The 15,265-nt window shown below is 40.8% G+C and overlaps 1 protein-coding gene across 4 annotated transcripts in view; it reads right to left on the bottom strand.

Annotated features, from left to right (window-relative positions):
• Positions 1 to 3,893: 3,893 nt before the first annotated feature.
• Positions 3,894 to 15,265, bottom strand: part of LOC137255778 (telomerase reverse transcriptase-like) — a 49,576-nt gene continuing 38,204 nt past the window's right edge. For all 4 annotated transcript variants that reach the window (XM_067793304.1, XM_067793305.1, XM_067793303.1 and 1 more), the window contains exons 24-34: positions 14,941 to 15,015; positions 13,071 to 13,281; positions 11,954 to 12,055; positions 11,594 to 11,671; positions 11,400 to 11,469; positions 10,340 to 10,382; positions 9,199 to 9,325; positions 8,544 to 8,599; positions 6,807 to 6,862; positions 5,359 to 5,464; positions 3,894 to 4,376 (exon numbers count right to left, since the gene is read on the bottom strand). In XM_067793304.1, the coding sequence (XP_067649405.1) occupies positions 4,296 to 4,376; positions 5,359 to 5,464; positions 6,807 to 6,862; positions 8,544 to 8,599; positions 9,199 to 9,325; positions 10,340 to 10,382; positions 11,400 to 11,469; positions 11,594 to 11,671; positions 11,954 to 12,055; positions 13,071 to 13,281; positions 14,941 to 15,015 (1,005 nt within the window). In that variant the 3' untranslated portion in view covers positions 3,894 to 4,295. The remainder of the gene's footprint in view (positions 4,377 to 5,358; positions 5,465 to 6,806; positions 6,863 to 8,543; positions 8,600 to 9,198; positions 9,326 to 10,339; positions 10,383 to 11,399; positions 11,470 to 11,593; positions 11,672 to 11,953; positions 12,056 to 13,070; positions 13,282 to 14,940; positions 15,016 to 15,265) is intronic.

The following is a 15,265-nucleotide window of genomic DNA, read 5'->3' as shown; positions in this document are numbered from 1 at the left end:
ATTTTCATTGTAAAGATAATTCTACAGACAACATTTCGGGAATAACAACATTAACCTTCATGAACTAGGGTCTGAATCCGAACAATAAACAGAGAAAGACTTGACATCGTGGTAGGTAAATATAAGTACATATTTACCACAATATCTTATGGGAGAAAACTGGCCAAAAAATCATGATTTCAATTCAGAATCACGAATACCGTTTAATATGAGCCTTGATTTTAAAAAGTAAATAATAATAATAAAGAAAAAATAATAAAAAACCCGTCAATATCGCATGGGTGACGTCAAAGCTGACAATTCACGTCACGAACTATATCTGAACGCTCAAATGCGGCAACAATGAATTTCAAAAGCCTCGTATACCGCTTGTCTTTAAAATGCCACGAACTGTTGCAGCGTATTACAACGCAATCACAAACTTCAGGAAACAAAATATGCAAGACACATCTTGTGTGTTTGAGGCAGGTAGAAGTCCGGTAAAATCACACTTATATATTGAAGTTCATAGAAATGCAATTTGAAACTACAATCGCTTGTTAAAGTGACTCCCCACTTCATGTTTATTGAAAGAGCTTGTTTTGGAGACACTACCAGCCCCTTCCAGACGACTTCACCAAATGGACATAGGTGAGTCTAATGTTTTCACTATTCATACATGTTGCCAAGGGTTAAAGCTAAATACTGAATAGTCACAGACATGGCAGCTCCCAATATATTTTAAAAAGTGCCAGTCTGAATATCTGGACCCAATGCTTGTGAAACATCGCAGTGGGGGCGTCCTTTAGAAAAAACAGACCCTGTTTAAACCTAAATCAAGCAACCCAAATATTTGGCTATCGATTATGACGGCAATACATTCAATACCGCTGTGTATACATTCCATATAGTACCGGAGGACATACCATTATCCAAGAAGTACCAGATGACATATCGTTTTCATTTTCTGCAATTAGTTTACAAATATTATACCTCAATGTGTTGTGATGGCTCATATTTCGTGAACCACATTACCCACATAGGTGAAACTTTGAATACGGCTTTGCTGATGACCCCTTCACAACAAAATGGAAACTATACTAACACTGGACATCGAAACTATAGTTAGACTCACTACCTTTTGATATCCCCTTGTATTCCGAAACGAAATGAATGTTCAAAGTGACATCACTGATAGTGACGCCGAAGATTCGGATCAAATGTGTTCATTTCCGGTGTCCCCAGTTGTGATGTTTGAGAAATAGTGCTGCAAGCGGCGTAAAACAATACTCACTTTTATATCACTGTTTGAATATTACGACAAAATGAGCTTCAAGCTGAACGTCGGTTATTCTTCGGGGACAGTTGTGTTATGCTTTGAGAGTTAAGACGTTACACGCACTGTTGATTAATGTGAAAATTTCAGTGACATAATTCCACGGCATTTTTAATTGAATGAGTCGAGTTTTACGCCGCACTCAGCAATATTCCAGCTATATGGCGGCGCTCTGTAAATAATCGAGCCTGGACCAGACAATCCAGTGATTAACAGTATGAGCATAAATCTACGCAATTGGGAACCGATGACCTGTGTCAACCAGGTCAGCAAGCCTGCCCACCTGATCCCGTTAGTCGCCTCTTACAAGCACAGTCATCTGCTATGGCAAGCATGGGTTGCTGAAGGCCTACTCTACCCCGGGACCTTCCCGGGTCCACTGCATTTTTAACTGAAGGTATAATAATAAAGGTTCAGTGAGGTGGCCTAGTCTGGTAACAGTGTAAACGAACCGATGAATTTCACTTTAAACAAACAAGTAATCCAAATAAAGTGAAATTAAGATTGCGAATCTTAATAATTTTGCCTTGCCGTTTTAACACGTAAATCTCAGAATTTAAAAACTGAAACTCACTCTATGATGAAAGTGTAGAGATAAAAAGTAAGCATACACGTGCTTCCAGTTGTTCCGTGTTCCAGGAGATGCACGTCACCTGCTGTTAAATACCCACTGATATGACACGCTGGTATTTGTTGTTTAACTCCGTGCATGCCATTATTATAGCTATTTGACGGCAGTTTGTCAATGATTGAGTCTGTACCAAACAACCCCATGATTGAAATCATGAACACCGACATCATGAGCCTCAACATTTCCCCTCCTTCATTCTGCAAGACTGACGTCCCTCAGGAAGCGACCGTAGATTTCCCCAGGTACTGAATCTCTCATCTCACTGGGACTCCTCTTTAGTTTAAACAGAAGCGTTAATCTGCCAGTCCATGTTTCCTTATGTTTGTCACAGGTTTCTTTTTACAAAAACAGAACATGTTAGTGTAGAACATACCGGTAACTGCCTCTGAATTAAAATTTACTTTTGGATGATTCAATAGGAAGACCCTGTAAGTACAGGGGACCAATATCAAAACAGTATGCTACGATATAGGTGTACAAAGAAGCTCTAGACTGAAAGGATATGCAGACTGAGAACCTGTTCCTGTTAGCAGCCTCTCATGACAAGTATGGGTGTGAAATCCTGACCTTCACAGGACATAAGATGCATGTAATATCGAGTGTGATATCAGAAACAAAATGCGTAACCACTTCTGGCCTGCCATGTTTGGATGAATGTTTCTTTACTGTCCCTAATACGCCAAGTTAAAGTGAAGAAATGAAATAAAATTCCAAATAAACTGTACTCGTGTAAATAAATGTAAAGTTCCAATGATGATCACACAGGGCACCCAGCCCTAGTGTCCTTAGTAGTGACGGAGACTCCGTGGCATCTGACCACATGGCATTTCCATCCACATATCAGCAAGTTTAAGACTCTTCAGGTTACAGTATGTGGACACGAGACCAGTACGGGGCTTCACACATTGTAGGTACCCTAGTACTGTCTGCAGTCAAGAAGGTGCCTAAGTAGCCATGTGTCAAAATCCCTCGTGACGCGTGAATATTAACAATTTGGAGGTCAATGATACATATAGGTATCGAAAAAAAGTATTGATACATCACGATTATAATTATTAATACTAGTATATAACGTCACAGTTCTAGTCCTTTGTATGGACATGTGACTAAACTGTCACCAGGTGATTGTCACACTGTTTCATCAAATGCGAGTATGGACTGTATCTGTATCAGAGCATCTGATCAAGGAGATTTCATTAGTTGTATTCTGTGGACATCATAACGATCAAGAAACCATTATGATGTCCCAATATTTCCCTGGTAAATCATGGTCACTCAAGGTATGATGCTTACAGACAGTTGGTGTTGGACATTGGGATATCTTTGTGGTGGAGGGTAACTGCATTGCTCATCACACATAAAATTTTGTTTGATTCCTCATATGAACGCATTGCTATTGTCCACTTCAGTACTGCTGAAAGAACAGTAAAGCAATATTAATTAACACATGGCGATTATACAGTTTATTCTGACATGTAATCAGTCTGTGGACAAGTTGGACAAGCCTGAAGGTTCCACAAGAAGTCTACAGTGTGACAGGTCTGATGGGTTCACAAGACGTCTATAGTTGGACAAGTCTGAAGGTTTTACAAGAGGTCTACTGTTGGATGAGTCTGAAGGTCTTACAAGAGGTCTACAGCTGGACAACTCTGAAGGTTTCACCAGAGGTCTACAGTGTGACAGATCTGATGGGTTCACAAGAAGTCTTCAGTTGGACAAGTCTGAAGGTTTTACAAGACGTCTGCAGTTGGACAAGTCTGAAGGTTCTACAAGAAGTCAACAGTTCAAGAAGATTGAAGGTTTCAAGGAAAGACCCCAGTTGGACAAGACTGAAGGCATCACAGGATGTCTGCAGTTAGACAAGTCTGAAAGTTTGACAAGAAGTTGGACAAAGATATGATCCCAAAAATGATAACTGATGACATCCACACACAACAGAAAGGAAGACACAATGAAAAGATTTATTCCCAAACAAAAACATAACAAAGCCTGAGTCACAGGCTAACAAACTGTCCTGTTCGTATGCCTACATAAAGACACTTTGTACAAGGGCTTTACACATGGTCAGTCACTTCACCATTACAAACAGTCATGCCATGATTGATCAGTCATCAATGACATGCAGATACAACACATCTCTATGTTCATATACATCACAACTCAGTATCTACAGACATAGTCTGATCACCTCTCCAGGGTGTACAGACAGGAGTCTGATCAACCCTCCAGGGTGTACAGACAGGAGTCTGATCACCTCTCCAGGATGTACAGACAGGAGTCTGATCACCTCTCCAGGATGTACAGACAGGAGTCTGATCACCTCTCCAGGATGTAAAGACAGGAGTCTGATCACCTCTCCAGGATTTGCTGGAACTCTACAGGGATGGGATTCTTCTTCAGGACTTCCACCTCACACCTGTGCTGGGGGATCTGGAAGTAGACAGTTGATATTTATCAAATTAAACGACCAATACTGGATTCTAACAAGACAGATTTGTTTTATGATGAGTACATCAAGGACTTGGGCCCTGTAGTGGGCTGTGAGCTCTGTCCTCTGTTGTGCCATGCACAGGAGTTGTGTCCTGTGCAGGGTTGTACACAATGCCCTGTGTTGTGCCATGTCCTTAGTTGTGCCCTGAGCAGGGTTGTACACCCTGTCCTGTGTTGTGTGCCCTGAGTTGAGTGCCTGTCCTGAGTTGTGTGCCCTGTCCGGTGTTGTGCCCTGTGCAGGGTTGTACACCCTGCCCTGTGTTGTGCCATGTCCTGAGTTGTACCCTGTGCAGGGTTGTACACCCTGTCCTGTGTTGTGTGCCCTGTGTTGTGCCCTGTGCAGGGTTGTGCACCCTGTCCTGTGTTGTGCCCTGTGCAGGGTTGTACACCCTGTCCTGTGTTGTGCCCTGTGCAGGGTTGTACACCCTGTCCTGTGTTGTGCCATGTCCTGAGTTGTGCCCTGTGCAGGGGTGTCCTGTGTTGTGTGCCCTGTCCTGAGTTGTGAGTCTGTCTTGAGTTGTTTGCCCTGTCCTGTGTCATACCATGTCCTTAGTTGTGCACTGTGCAGGGTCGTACACCTGTCCTGTGTTGTGTGCCCCATCCTGTTTATTTGAACCACTGGACCATCAGCTTACTGTGGGAAAAGATGCCTAAAATGATGCAGATGCTTAACCTTTAGTATGATCACTCAACTGACCTGACAGTCCATGTTTCCTTATCTTTATCACAGGTTTCTTTTCACATTAACAGAAGTGCAGCACATACCAGTAACTGATGCTGAATTAAACTTTACTCTTGTATAATTTTAATAGGAAGACCCTGTAAGAGCAGGGGACTAATATTAAAAGCAGTATGCTATGATATAGATGTACAACGAAGCACTGGACTGACAGGATATGCAAAGACTGAAGCAACACATTACCATCTTCCTCCAGAAGCCCTTCCTGTAGGCCTTGAGTGAGGTGAGCACAGAACAGTACATGGCGTGATGCTGCTTGAGTTTCACCACATGGGCCTGCACACACAGCCTGGTGAGGAAAGTCTATCCATAAGCTTGGTGTTCTATAAGACCATTGTTAGCATATTTTAGTCATGAACTAAGGCCTCGAAATATCTGTGATTTTAGGAGACCACAGCTGCAGCTTTACTGTGAGAATCTTCACACATCACGTCGAGGAAGAGTCCTGCTTGTTCTTGCTTTTTAACACAATTCAGCAATATTTCAGCCATATTCTTAGGTCTCCAATTAACGGAGACTTCGGCAGACAACTGAGAGTTATGTTGGTAGATGTTACTTCTGTAATACACACACAGCTTAGGAAGTAAAAGACCAGGGCCCATATTCTCGAAACGTTCGTAGCCCTAAGAATTCTTAACTTCCGTTGTAGCCAATATGTTAAGAATGGGCTTAAGAAGTTCGTAGGGCTACGAACGTTTTGAAAATAGCTAGCCAGGTATCAGATTATTTCTTGTTTGTTTAAATCATTTCAGCAATACCTCAGCTGTATCCTTAGGCCACCAATAAAATAATTCAAGACAAGAGCAAACAACTGAGAGTTTTGTTGGTAGAACTTACTTCCGTAATGCACACACAGCTTGCCAAGGAATAGACCAGGTATAAGTTTATTTCTTATTTGTTTAACGCCACGTTGAGCAATATTTCAGCAATATTCTCTCAACTAGAGTAATTGAGACTCTGGCAGACAAGGATGAATTGTGTTTTTGCAGCGTCATCATGTGCAGTTTGTCAGCTCTTCTTGCTCTATGTCACAGATAGCTATATTCCAGCTGACTAATATTCGTTTATAAGCAGCTGACTTGACAATCTAGAAATTCACATCATGATTATTTGATCCACACAAGAAGGAAATGATGACATGCAGCAAAGCGGTCCTGACCTTGCAATCCCATTAATGAGTTTGGTTTTATACTGCTGTTACGCTATACTCTAGTAATATCACTGCAGGGGTACACCGGAAATGGGATTTGCACATATGTGGGAAATTGAACCCATGTCTTTGCTGTGACAAACGAACACTTTGACCTTTTAGCTACCTATTGGAAAGGCATGGGATGCTAAAACCAGTACTAACCTGGGGTTTCATGGAGAATAGTCAAGCCATCAGTTTGTTGTCTAAACCCACTCTGCAATATTCCAACCAACAAAACAAATATCCCAACCACTTTTAGCCGTCATAGCTTTCTGGGGCCATATTCTAACTCAAACAATGTCTCCTGAGAACAGTTTTGTAGGATAAATATTCACAAACAATACACTCTCCAGGAATCAAATTCATCTATCCAAATTTTTCAACCAACATGTTGCAGCACTACTCCTTGTTTCTGTGATTAGTATGTTCGTTTTCTTACCACTTCACAAGAGGTAATGGTAACAGCGATGTTTCTCCATCCTTGTCTGTGGTTAGCTGGAATACACACAAACGGTTCAGGATGAAGTATTCTGTTTTAAGTACATCACTTTAATCCTACTACATTTACACAGTTTTCGACCCGTGAAAGTCTCGGGGTAGAATAGGCCTTCAACAACCCATGCTTGCCGTAAAAGGTGACTATGCTTGTCGTAAAGGGCGACTAACGGGATCGGATGGTCAGACTAGCTGACTTGGTTGACACATGTCATGGGGTCCCAGTTGCGCAGATCGATGCTCATGTTGTTGATCACTGGATTGTCTGGTCCAGACTAGATTATTTACAGAGCGCCACCATATTGCCAGAATATTGCTGAGTGCGGCGTAAAACTAAACTCACTCACTCACTCACTACAAAGTTTTCTCCATGACTTTATATCAACATAGTGAGTGAGTGAGTGAGTGAGTGAGTGAGTGAGTGAGTGAATAATCGAGTCTGGACCAGACAATCCAGTGATCAACAGTATGAGCATAAATCTACGCAATTGGGAACCGATGACCTGTGTCAACCAGGTCAGCAAGTCTGACCACCTGATCCCGTTAGTTGCCTCTTATGACAAGCATAGCCATCTTTTATGGCAAGCATGGGTTGCTGATGGCCTATTGTACCCTGGACCTTCACAGGTCTCAACATATAGGAATACATAAGAGATTTCTTAATAATCCAGTGTGTATGGACTGTTTTTCTTTCTTTGTTTTGATCCTGGTTTCAATGCCATGATACTAAGAATAGACATCTAATCACAAAACACAATGTTTTACTGAAAGCAAAGAGGTTATATATCTTCTACACTCCATCTCTGTAGGCAGTCTCAGAGGAGGAAATGTCCAGGTCCTTTCCTGGTACATAGCATACCAACTTTTTTGTGTAAGCCTGACAGGTAGCAGCACTTTATATTTAGATAGTTCTGAGGCATGTTCACCTTTTTAGTAAAAATCTTGTATAAGTCCGGGTTTTTATATAATGGTAGTTTTGCCACTGCTTTATATAAACATTGGGGAGTGAATGAATGGATTTAGTTTTACACCACACTCAGCAGTATTCGATCTTTCTGGGGGCGGTATGTAAATAATTGAGTCTGGACCAGTCAATATTGTGATCAACAGTATGCTCAGCAATCTGTACATGGAAGCTAATGACATGTAGTCAACCAAGTCAACTAGCATGACCACCAGATCCTCTTAATCATCTCTTACAACAAGCACGGGTTACTGAAGCACAGTTCTGACCCCTATCTTCACAGGATCTACATAAAGGAATACATAAGAGCTTTCTAAATATTCCAGTGCATAAAACCTCTGTTCTCCTTTCTTTGTTTTGATCATGGTTTCAAAGCTATGATGTTAAGAACAGCCATCTAATCAAAACACAACTCTTTACTGAAAAGATGAAGTTATATATCTTCACTTCTAAACTCCACTTTTGTGGTCTGTCTCAGAGCAGGAATGTTCAGGAGCTTTAGCATGTCTGTGCTTGTAATCATGGACATGTGTCCTATCTAAGGGTTCTCCCCTAACATTCTCCTGGTGCATGGTATATCAACGACCAACTTGCATTTATTTGAGAGACAGGAAACCAGTGCCTGATGGGAAACTCTTTCTATTATTAGAAATTGGAAAGCAAGCCAGAATGGACCAAAACATCTCATCAAGAATACATGCTCATTGTGAAACAAACCTTGACACTGGCCTTGACCTTGAAATGAAGGTAGCTGGCAAGGTTAAGGATGACTCCTGAAACATTAATGTTGAAATATTAGATATACGCTGAGCTTCAGTGAATGATGTGAAGAATTACTGTCCACTCATCAGGAAGACTTAAATTTTGGTGCTTTGGTGCTATTTCTTTGTACTAAGTTGCAAATATAACTGACATGATTGTGGTGCCTACAAACACACAGCATGTCATTTGATTACGTATATTTAACTTACTTCTAACCTTCTAGTGCCACCCAGGGGCAGTGGGGTATCCTAAAGATTAAAGCTTCTGCTCGTCATGCTGAAAACCTGGGTTTGATGCCCTACATGGGTACAATGTGTGAAGAACATTTCTGGTGTCCCCTGCTGTAATATTGCTGGTATACGGATACACATGGTGAAAATACTAAACTCACTCACTCACTCTAATGCCACCTTGGCAGTTTGTGTTGTAGGCACCCCAGGGATTCAGAATAAAAATTTGAATGACTTGGTGCTTTACACAATGCTGGACCCTGGATCAGACAGCACATAGACTGACATTGTTTACACAGGCTGGGTATTACAACTTGCTGTTTCTCAAGTCACAAAGCCAGACTGTTCAGTAAGTGCCTCATAACTCCGGCTAGACACACCTGTCAGGAAACGATGGTTGTTCCGGCGTTTGGCTGGCCAAGAGTTGAGGACGAAGCAGTGCAGCTTGTAGGCAGCCAAAAGGAACACTCTGTAGGTGTTGATGATTCTCCTGGTGATGCTGTTGATCTGCCAGAGAGACGATGCCTTTCATAGGAAACATTGTAGACAGATAAAGCGAATAACAATGGGAACTTAGAAGTCACTATCTTAGTGTGGGAGACCAAAATAACAGAACAGTTGGAACTTAAGATCTACAATACCATCAACAAAGTGGTGTTTACTTGATGATTCCTTTAGGCTGGGTCAGAGTCATACAACAAGACTGGATTTAATTCAGCAAGGCTTAGCTTTATGACTGTGTCTGTTAAGTCAAGAAATGTGAACTAAATAGATACTGTAACAGCCACAGACAGAAGGACCCTGCTGAAAGTGTGTCACCATCGAAGAAGATAACACATTCATACTAGCCTATATATCTTCACATAAATCCATGGATCTGAAACCTTTCCATATCATTAGACAAAATGTTCCAATTTTAAATGTAGGCATTAAAATGAATAGAATTATGACGGCAAAGACTAAATGCCTGATCATAACTTAAAACAGATGTTAACATGATCCACATTCGACTGATGTATCAGGCCTACAGAGTTCACAGAAATGTAAGTGTGGAAATTGTGAACCATGAAAAAATACAGGAACAGACATAAAAGAAAAAGTAAAGACAGGAACAGACACAGGAACATGTAAAGACAGGAACAGACACACAGGAACATGTAAAAAAAGGAACAGACACACAGGTACAAGTAACAACAGGAACAGACACACTGGAACAAGTAAAAACAGGAACAGACACACAGGAACATGTAATGACAGGAGCAGACACACAAGAACATGTATAGACAGGAACAGACACAAGAACAAATAAAGACAGGAACTGACACACACAGGGAAAGGCACAATAAGAAGTAATGACAGGAAGTTACAGACACAGGAACACGTAAAGAGAGGAGTGAGTGAGTAAGTGAGTGACTTTAGTTTAATGCCGCACTCAGCATTATTCACGAAGTCTGACTACCTGATCCCATTAGTCGCCTCTTACAACAAGAGTAAAGAGAAGAACAGGCAGAGAAGACCCACCTGTGGATCCATGTACAGCCCTTGACACTTCTGCCTCAAGAACCTGAAAATGATCAACATATTTCTTCAGTTGTTTACAACACATATAATTTCTGAGTAAGTTACCAGTGTTCCACGTATATGTCAGTCATAGACGGTTAACCAATGAATGACATCTCCTGAATTTATCACATCCTCATCGCATTGGTTATACTTTGGAGATACGAGATGCTTTTACTGCAGACAGGACCAAACTAGATGAAGCCATTTTCTGGCATATTTCTAGTATACTGTAAATCATGAAATTAATACGTCATGAATTAATGCGAGTGCAAAGGTCTTGTCTAAAATGCGTGAGGAAGCTGTGTCGATCAGAAAATGCGACACCCTGATTCTTTGATGTTCATTTTCTTTTCCTTTCTTATTACCACACACTAGTGATCTGAATTGAACTTGTTAAGCATTGAATGGAATGGAGCGGACGATGTTTTGATTACGCTGCTATGTTTGATCATGTGATTGCTTGCTACTACTTGTCTTATGACAACAATTAATGGTGAATTCAAGGTGGCCATGAAGAACCAATTTATTAATTGGTATGCCAACAAAGTGTCAGACAATTTGACAGGTTCCAAAAAGTGGATTTACGAATAAGTGTGATGAAGCCTCTACATGCCAAATGGATGGAGGCCGCGATTGCAAAGGTGAGCAAAGATTGCTAAACGATCCTGCGTGGCTGGAGAATGTCCGATCTGGCTGATGTGCTTCAATGACTTTGAACAATTGACAGTGATTATTGTAACCAGTGATAACTGACGTGCGATACCCGTAATGAGGAAGTGACCTGTATTGACTGGTGTAGTGTGTAGTGTCAACACTTCTGCTTAGTGATAAAATTTGCCGTTGAATAATTTCTTTAGGTATTAAGTAGTGTCAGTGCAAGGAAGAGATTTCCGTTTTCTGACGTTTATTCAAAAGTACACCCCCCAGACTGAAATGCGTCATTTTAATAATGCGACACATGTACAGACGCATTTTTCGCATTAATAAAATGTTCATTCATTCAGTAGGTTGTACTCACATTAGTAGCTTGTTCTTCATGGAGATGCCTGGCTGGGCAGAAAAATCTATCGTGATGGTATCACGGATGGCTGGAAAATAAATTCTGTACGGTGAGGGCGTGAGTTAATTAATGTGTTAGTGAAATGGATGCAAGAACACAAATCAGGCAAACCCTCACATACACAGCATATGACATATTGGTAAGCCTCTCACCTTGGCCTGCATATCTGTTGTAGTCCACCATCACCTCTAAGGTCTGCGTGTTGAGCAGCATCCCACACCAAGGAAACTCTGCAAACAAATCTCCTAAAAACATTATGGTTGACTTTGGGATATCATCAGTCCTATGTATTCAATTGAAAAATCATTTCAGAATTCAATAATTTTTAAATTTTGGGAATACATTACTAACTAATAGCATTCAGAGTTTATTTTGCAATTCACTGTTTGTATCTTCAAGGCATTTGTTGGGTGGAAATATTAGTAAAACACTGAAATATCAACCTCAACATGCAACTGACCATCAATGTCGACTGAAGAACTGGACATACCAGTGATCAACAGGTCACCTACCCTCACTGTCAACTGAAGGAACTGGACCTTGCTCTGGATGAATCAACTCAAAGCTGACAAGGACCTTGTCCATGTTGGAAGTAAAGTTGTACTCCTTATTGCCTGAAATATACAGCAGCCAACTTAAAATAGTAAAAATGTTACGCCAGTTCTAGTAACCAATCTTAGGCCCATTGTGGTCAGTCCAGATCTTGTGATCTGATTCTAGGTACGATCAAGACTATTATAGAAAAATATAGAAAATTGCAAAGCATGAGTTATCTCCCTTTGCATCACCTAGCAGGTAATGGAAGTACTGCTTAACATGTATTAGATGAGCCTGTGCAGTAAATGCGTTTGAGACAAGTAGGCGAGGAAGGGAATGTAGACAAATACACTTGGCTGCACTTGTAGATAGGGGATTAAGCACATGCAACAAATGCTGAATGTGGCGTGAACTCAATGCCGCTTCTATTTAACACGTGTCCTGCAGACACGTTTCGCACAAGGAATTTGTCAAGTTGTAGGCCGGACACAACCTGTTTCACTTATTTTTCAAATGGAATGTTCGAGAGCGCCTTGCCATATATACACACTGCAGTCATTTTTCAGGTCGTGGCTCATCGAATATTAGTTCATCAGTAGTTCTGGAACCAAGAGTAAACATAGAAAAGAAACTTCAAGCAAGAGTCTCAGTGTATAGCTCACTCGTTCTCATCACAGAGAATAATGAGAGCCACCATTTTGGTTCCTCTACAACTGATTTTAGCATTCCTCAGTTGGTCTTCAGCAACTAAGACTTTGCATCTTAACTTTACGATTGACTTTGTTAAGATAAGTTCGTGGAATGGCCTGCCGATCGTAGCGTCAGGCTAAAATTGGGATTTTAGGGGTTGACAATTGGCGTGTGGCTAGTGGAATGATTAGTGGAATGGCGCTTTGGGTTTCCTTTCACAAAGCACTTAGGTGATCAGTCATAAGTGAATAAGGCAACCGTAGTGCAATGTTAAAGAATGGGAGTTAGTAAAGGTTGCTTTGGGAAAAGAGCCCCAGTTAAGTAATGGACTGACATAAGCCCACCCTGAGGTGCAGTTTTATGTCATGGAGTGAACCAGGGTATGGTGTGGTGTATAGTTACCCTGTAGAGCTGTACTGAGGAAGTGCACAGCTTTTTCCCTGTAGGGGGTGATGAAAAGATTATCATCAACGAGGCGCATCAGCAGCTCATCCTCCTGAGTGTTGCTGAGTGTGAACTGCTCCAGATGGGCAGTGTACAAGCTACATAACATGGTGGATAGGACAGACCCCTGCCCGATTCCTATAGTCTGTTGGTAATAACCCCTTCCAATCTGCAACAAAGTTCAATGGATTGAAATCCACAACTATGATTAATGAGTGTCTAATTTGCTAATCCAGCATTCCTTATTTCTAGGGTATCTTACCTCCATTTTGCTGTGGTAGATAGCTAGGACTGTTTACTTAATGGCAAACAAGGATAAGTTGGACTGGTGCAGAGAATGCATTTACGAAAAGTAGACAGTGCATGCCATGTACTGGTCAATTGTCACATCTGTGCTTAACTTATCCTTGCTTGTTTTGAAGCTGATTTATGATGCAAATTATCTGATATGTTGTTTGTTATTAAGTGGAGAAAAGATGGTGGTGCTACTACTGAAATTATTAATTACTAATGCGTCAAAGTTTATATCTGTAAGAGGGGAGATCAAACACTGGATTGTCAAGATGTTTGAACTGCAGGTCCCTATTTGACACGGTAGTTGATACAACACCTTAAGTACTTCGGCAATAGGAAAAACTGTATTTTTCACATTTATCTCTGCAATTTATGTACTTGATGTGCGAAAGTGTAACATATCTGTTAAAAATAAATTCGGCCTAACTACAGTTCCACTGGTAGGGAGATAGGAAACATAATTAAAGGACTGTTCTGAGGAGAGGTTAGTGCAGAAATGAGCAATGAACTTTTTCAAAGTTCAAAGCAACTTATTTGGAACACATCACAGCTTTATGCAAATTAGTGTGAGATGATATTGTATTACAAAGGACACTTTTTAAATGTCCATTTTGAAATTAGATTTTGCTTCATTAAAAAAGATGGCTGACATAAACAATCATAACTTTCATGCTGAAGCTACTCAGGATGTAGCTACCATGGGGTCTCACTATCAGTATAAGAAGAACAGGTAGGAGGGGTCTTCTCAAAAGCAAAATCAGGACTGGCACAGCAGACAGTGGTTGGGGTCGGGCTCGGGCTCGGGCTCGGGGATAGTAATATCAGCTAATGTATGATAATTCCCTAGGGAAAATTAAACTGTGGAAGTACATGGCATGTCATAACAATTTACAAAACAATACCCAGTCCTGTCAATCTTCTGGTGGTCATGCTACCTATATATTCTGAGACATTTAATACTATGCTTTTCTTTGGATATCAAGTATCATATTCTCTTATATCAAGATAAAGATAAAGTTTATGAAAGATAGACATATTCAAGGCAAATTAAAAAAGAAAAAAAAATATCTTTGAGATGGCCCCTTGTGCAAGTAGACAGCGTCTGCACTTCATGCCAGGTGAGTCAACGGTCCATTGTCATACCTGGCTGAATGACCTAACTGCCAGCTACATAGTCTGATCTATTGTTTTCAGAAGCCAGTCGCAAGTTTTGCCCAATTTTACGAGTAAACATGCTTTTCTGGATAACCTCTAATGCATGCCAATGAATGCCCTGTTAAGCCAATGTGAGTTTCGACATATCCAGTTGGCATTGTGTAAATTTTAGGGATACAGCGTAACAGCCTTAGATCCGTTTTTTTTATTTCCGACCGTACTTTAGCTATCTTGATTATCACGACCAAGTTGTGTGTACGACATGGTGTATTGAACATGTGTTCATTGTGTTTAAGAGATTCTTTGAAGAAAGCTGAGTCCTTATTCATCACTCAAAAGGGCACACAACCTACTCAGACATGTTGAGTATGTGACGTACCTTGACTAAGTTGTTAAAGAGATGACACCTCAACACAGACACCAGGTGGTCAGCAGTCAGGTGTGGATGCATCACCTGGAAAGACAGGAGTGAGTGAGTGAGTACTGACACCTGAACACACAACTGGAGAAACGCCAAATCCAAGTGCCACAGACCAATTGGAAACCAATGACCAACAAATACTCATGTTATTCCACAAACAACTGGGTAAATCATGTCCCAACAAACAAATCAGTGATCAGATTTATTCAACAGAAAACACAAATACAGGATTAGTTTGATAAAACTCAGCCAGTTTAAAGCCTGACCACAGTCTGCTCAACAA

This window comes from Haliotis asinina, chromosome 11 (assembly GCF_037392515.1).
Source record: "Haliotis asinina isolate JCU_RB_2024 chromosome 11, JCU_Hal_asi_v2, whole genome shotgun sequence".
In the NCBI taxonomy this organism is placed as follows: domain Eukaryota; kingdom Metazoa; phylum Mollusca; class Gastropoda; order Lepetellida; family Haliotidae; genus Haliotis; species Haliotis asinina.
Note: the sequence above shows the minus strand (reverse complement) of the source record. Positions and strands in the feature narration are given on the sequence as shown.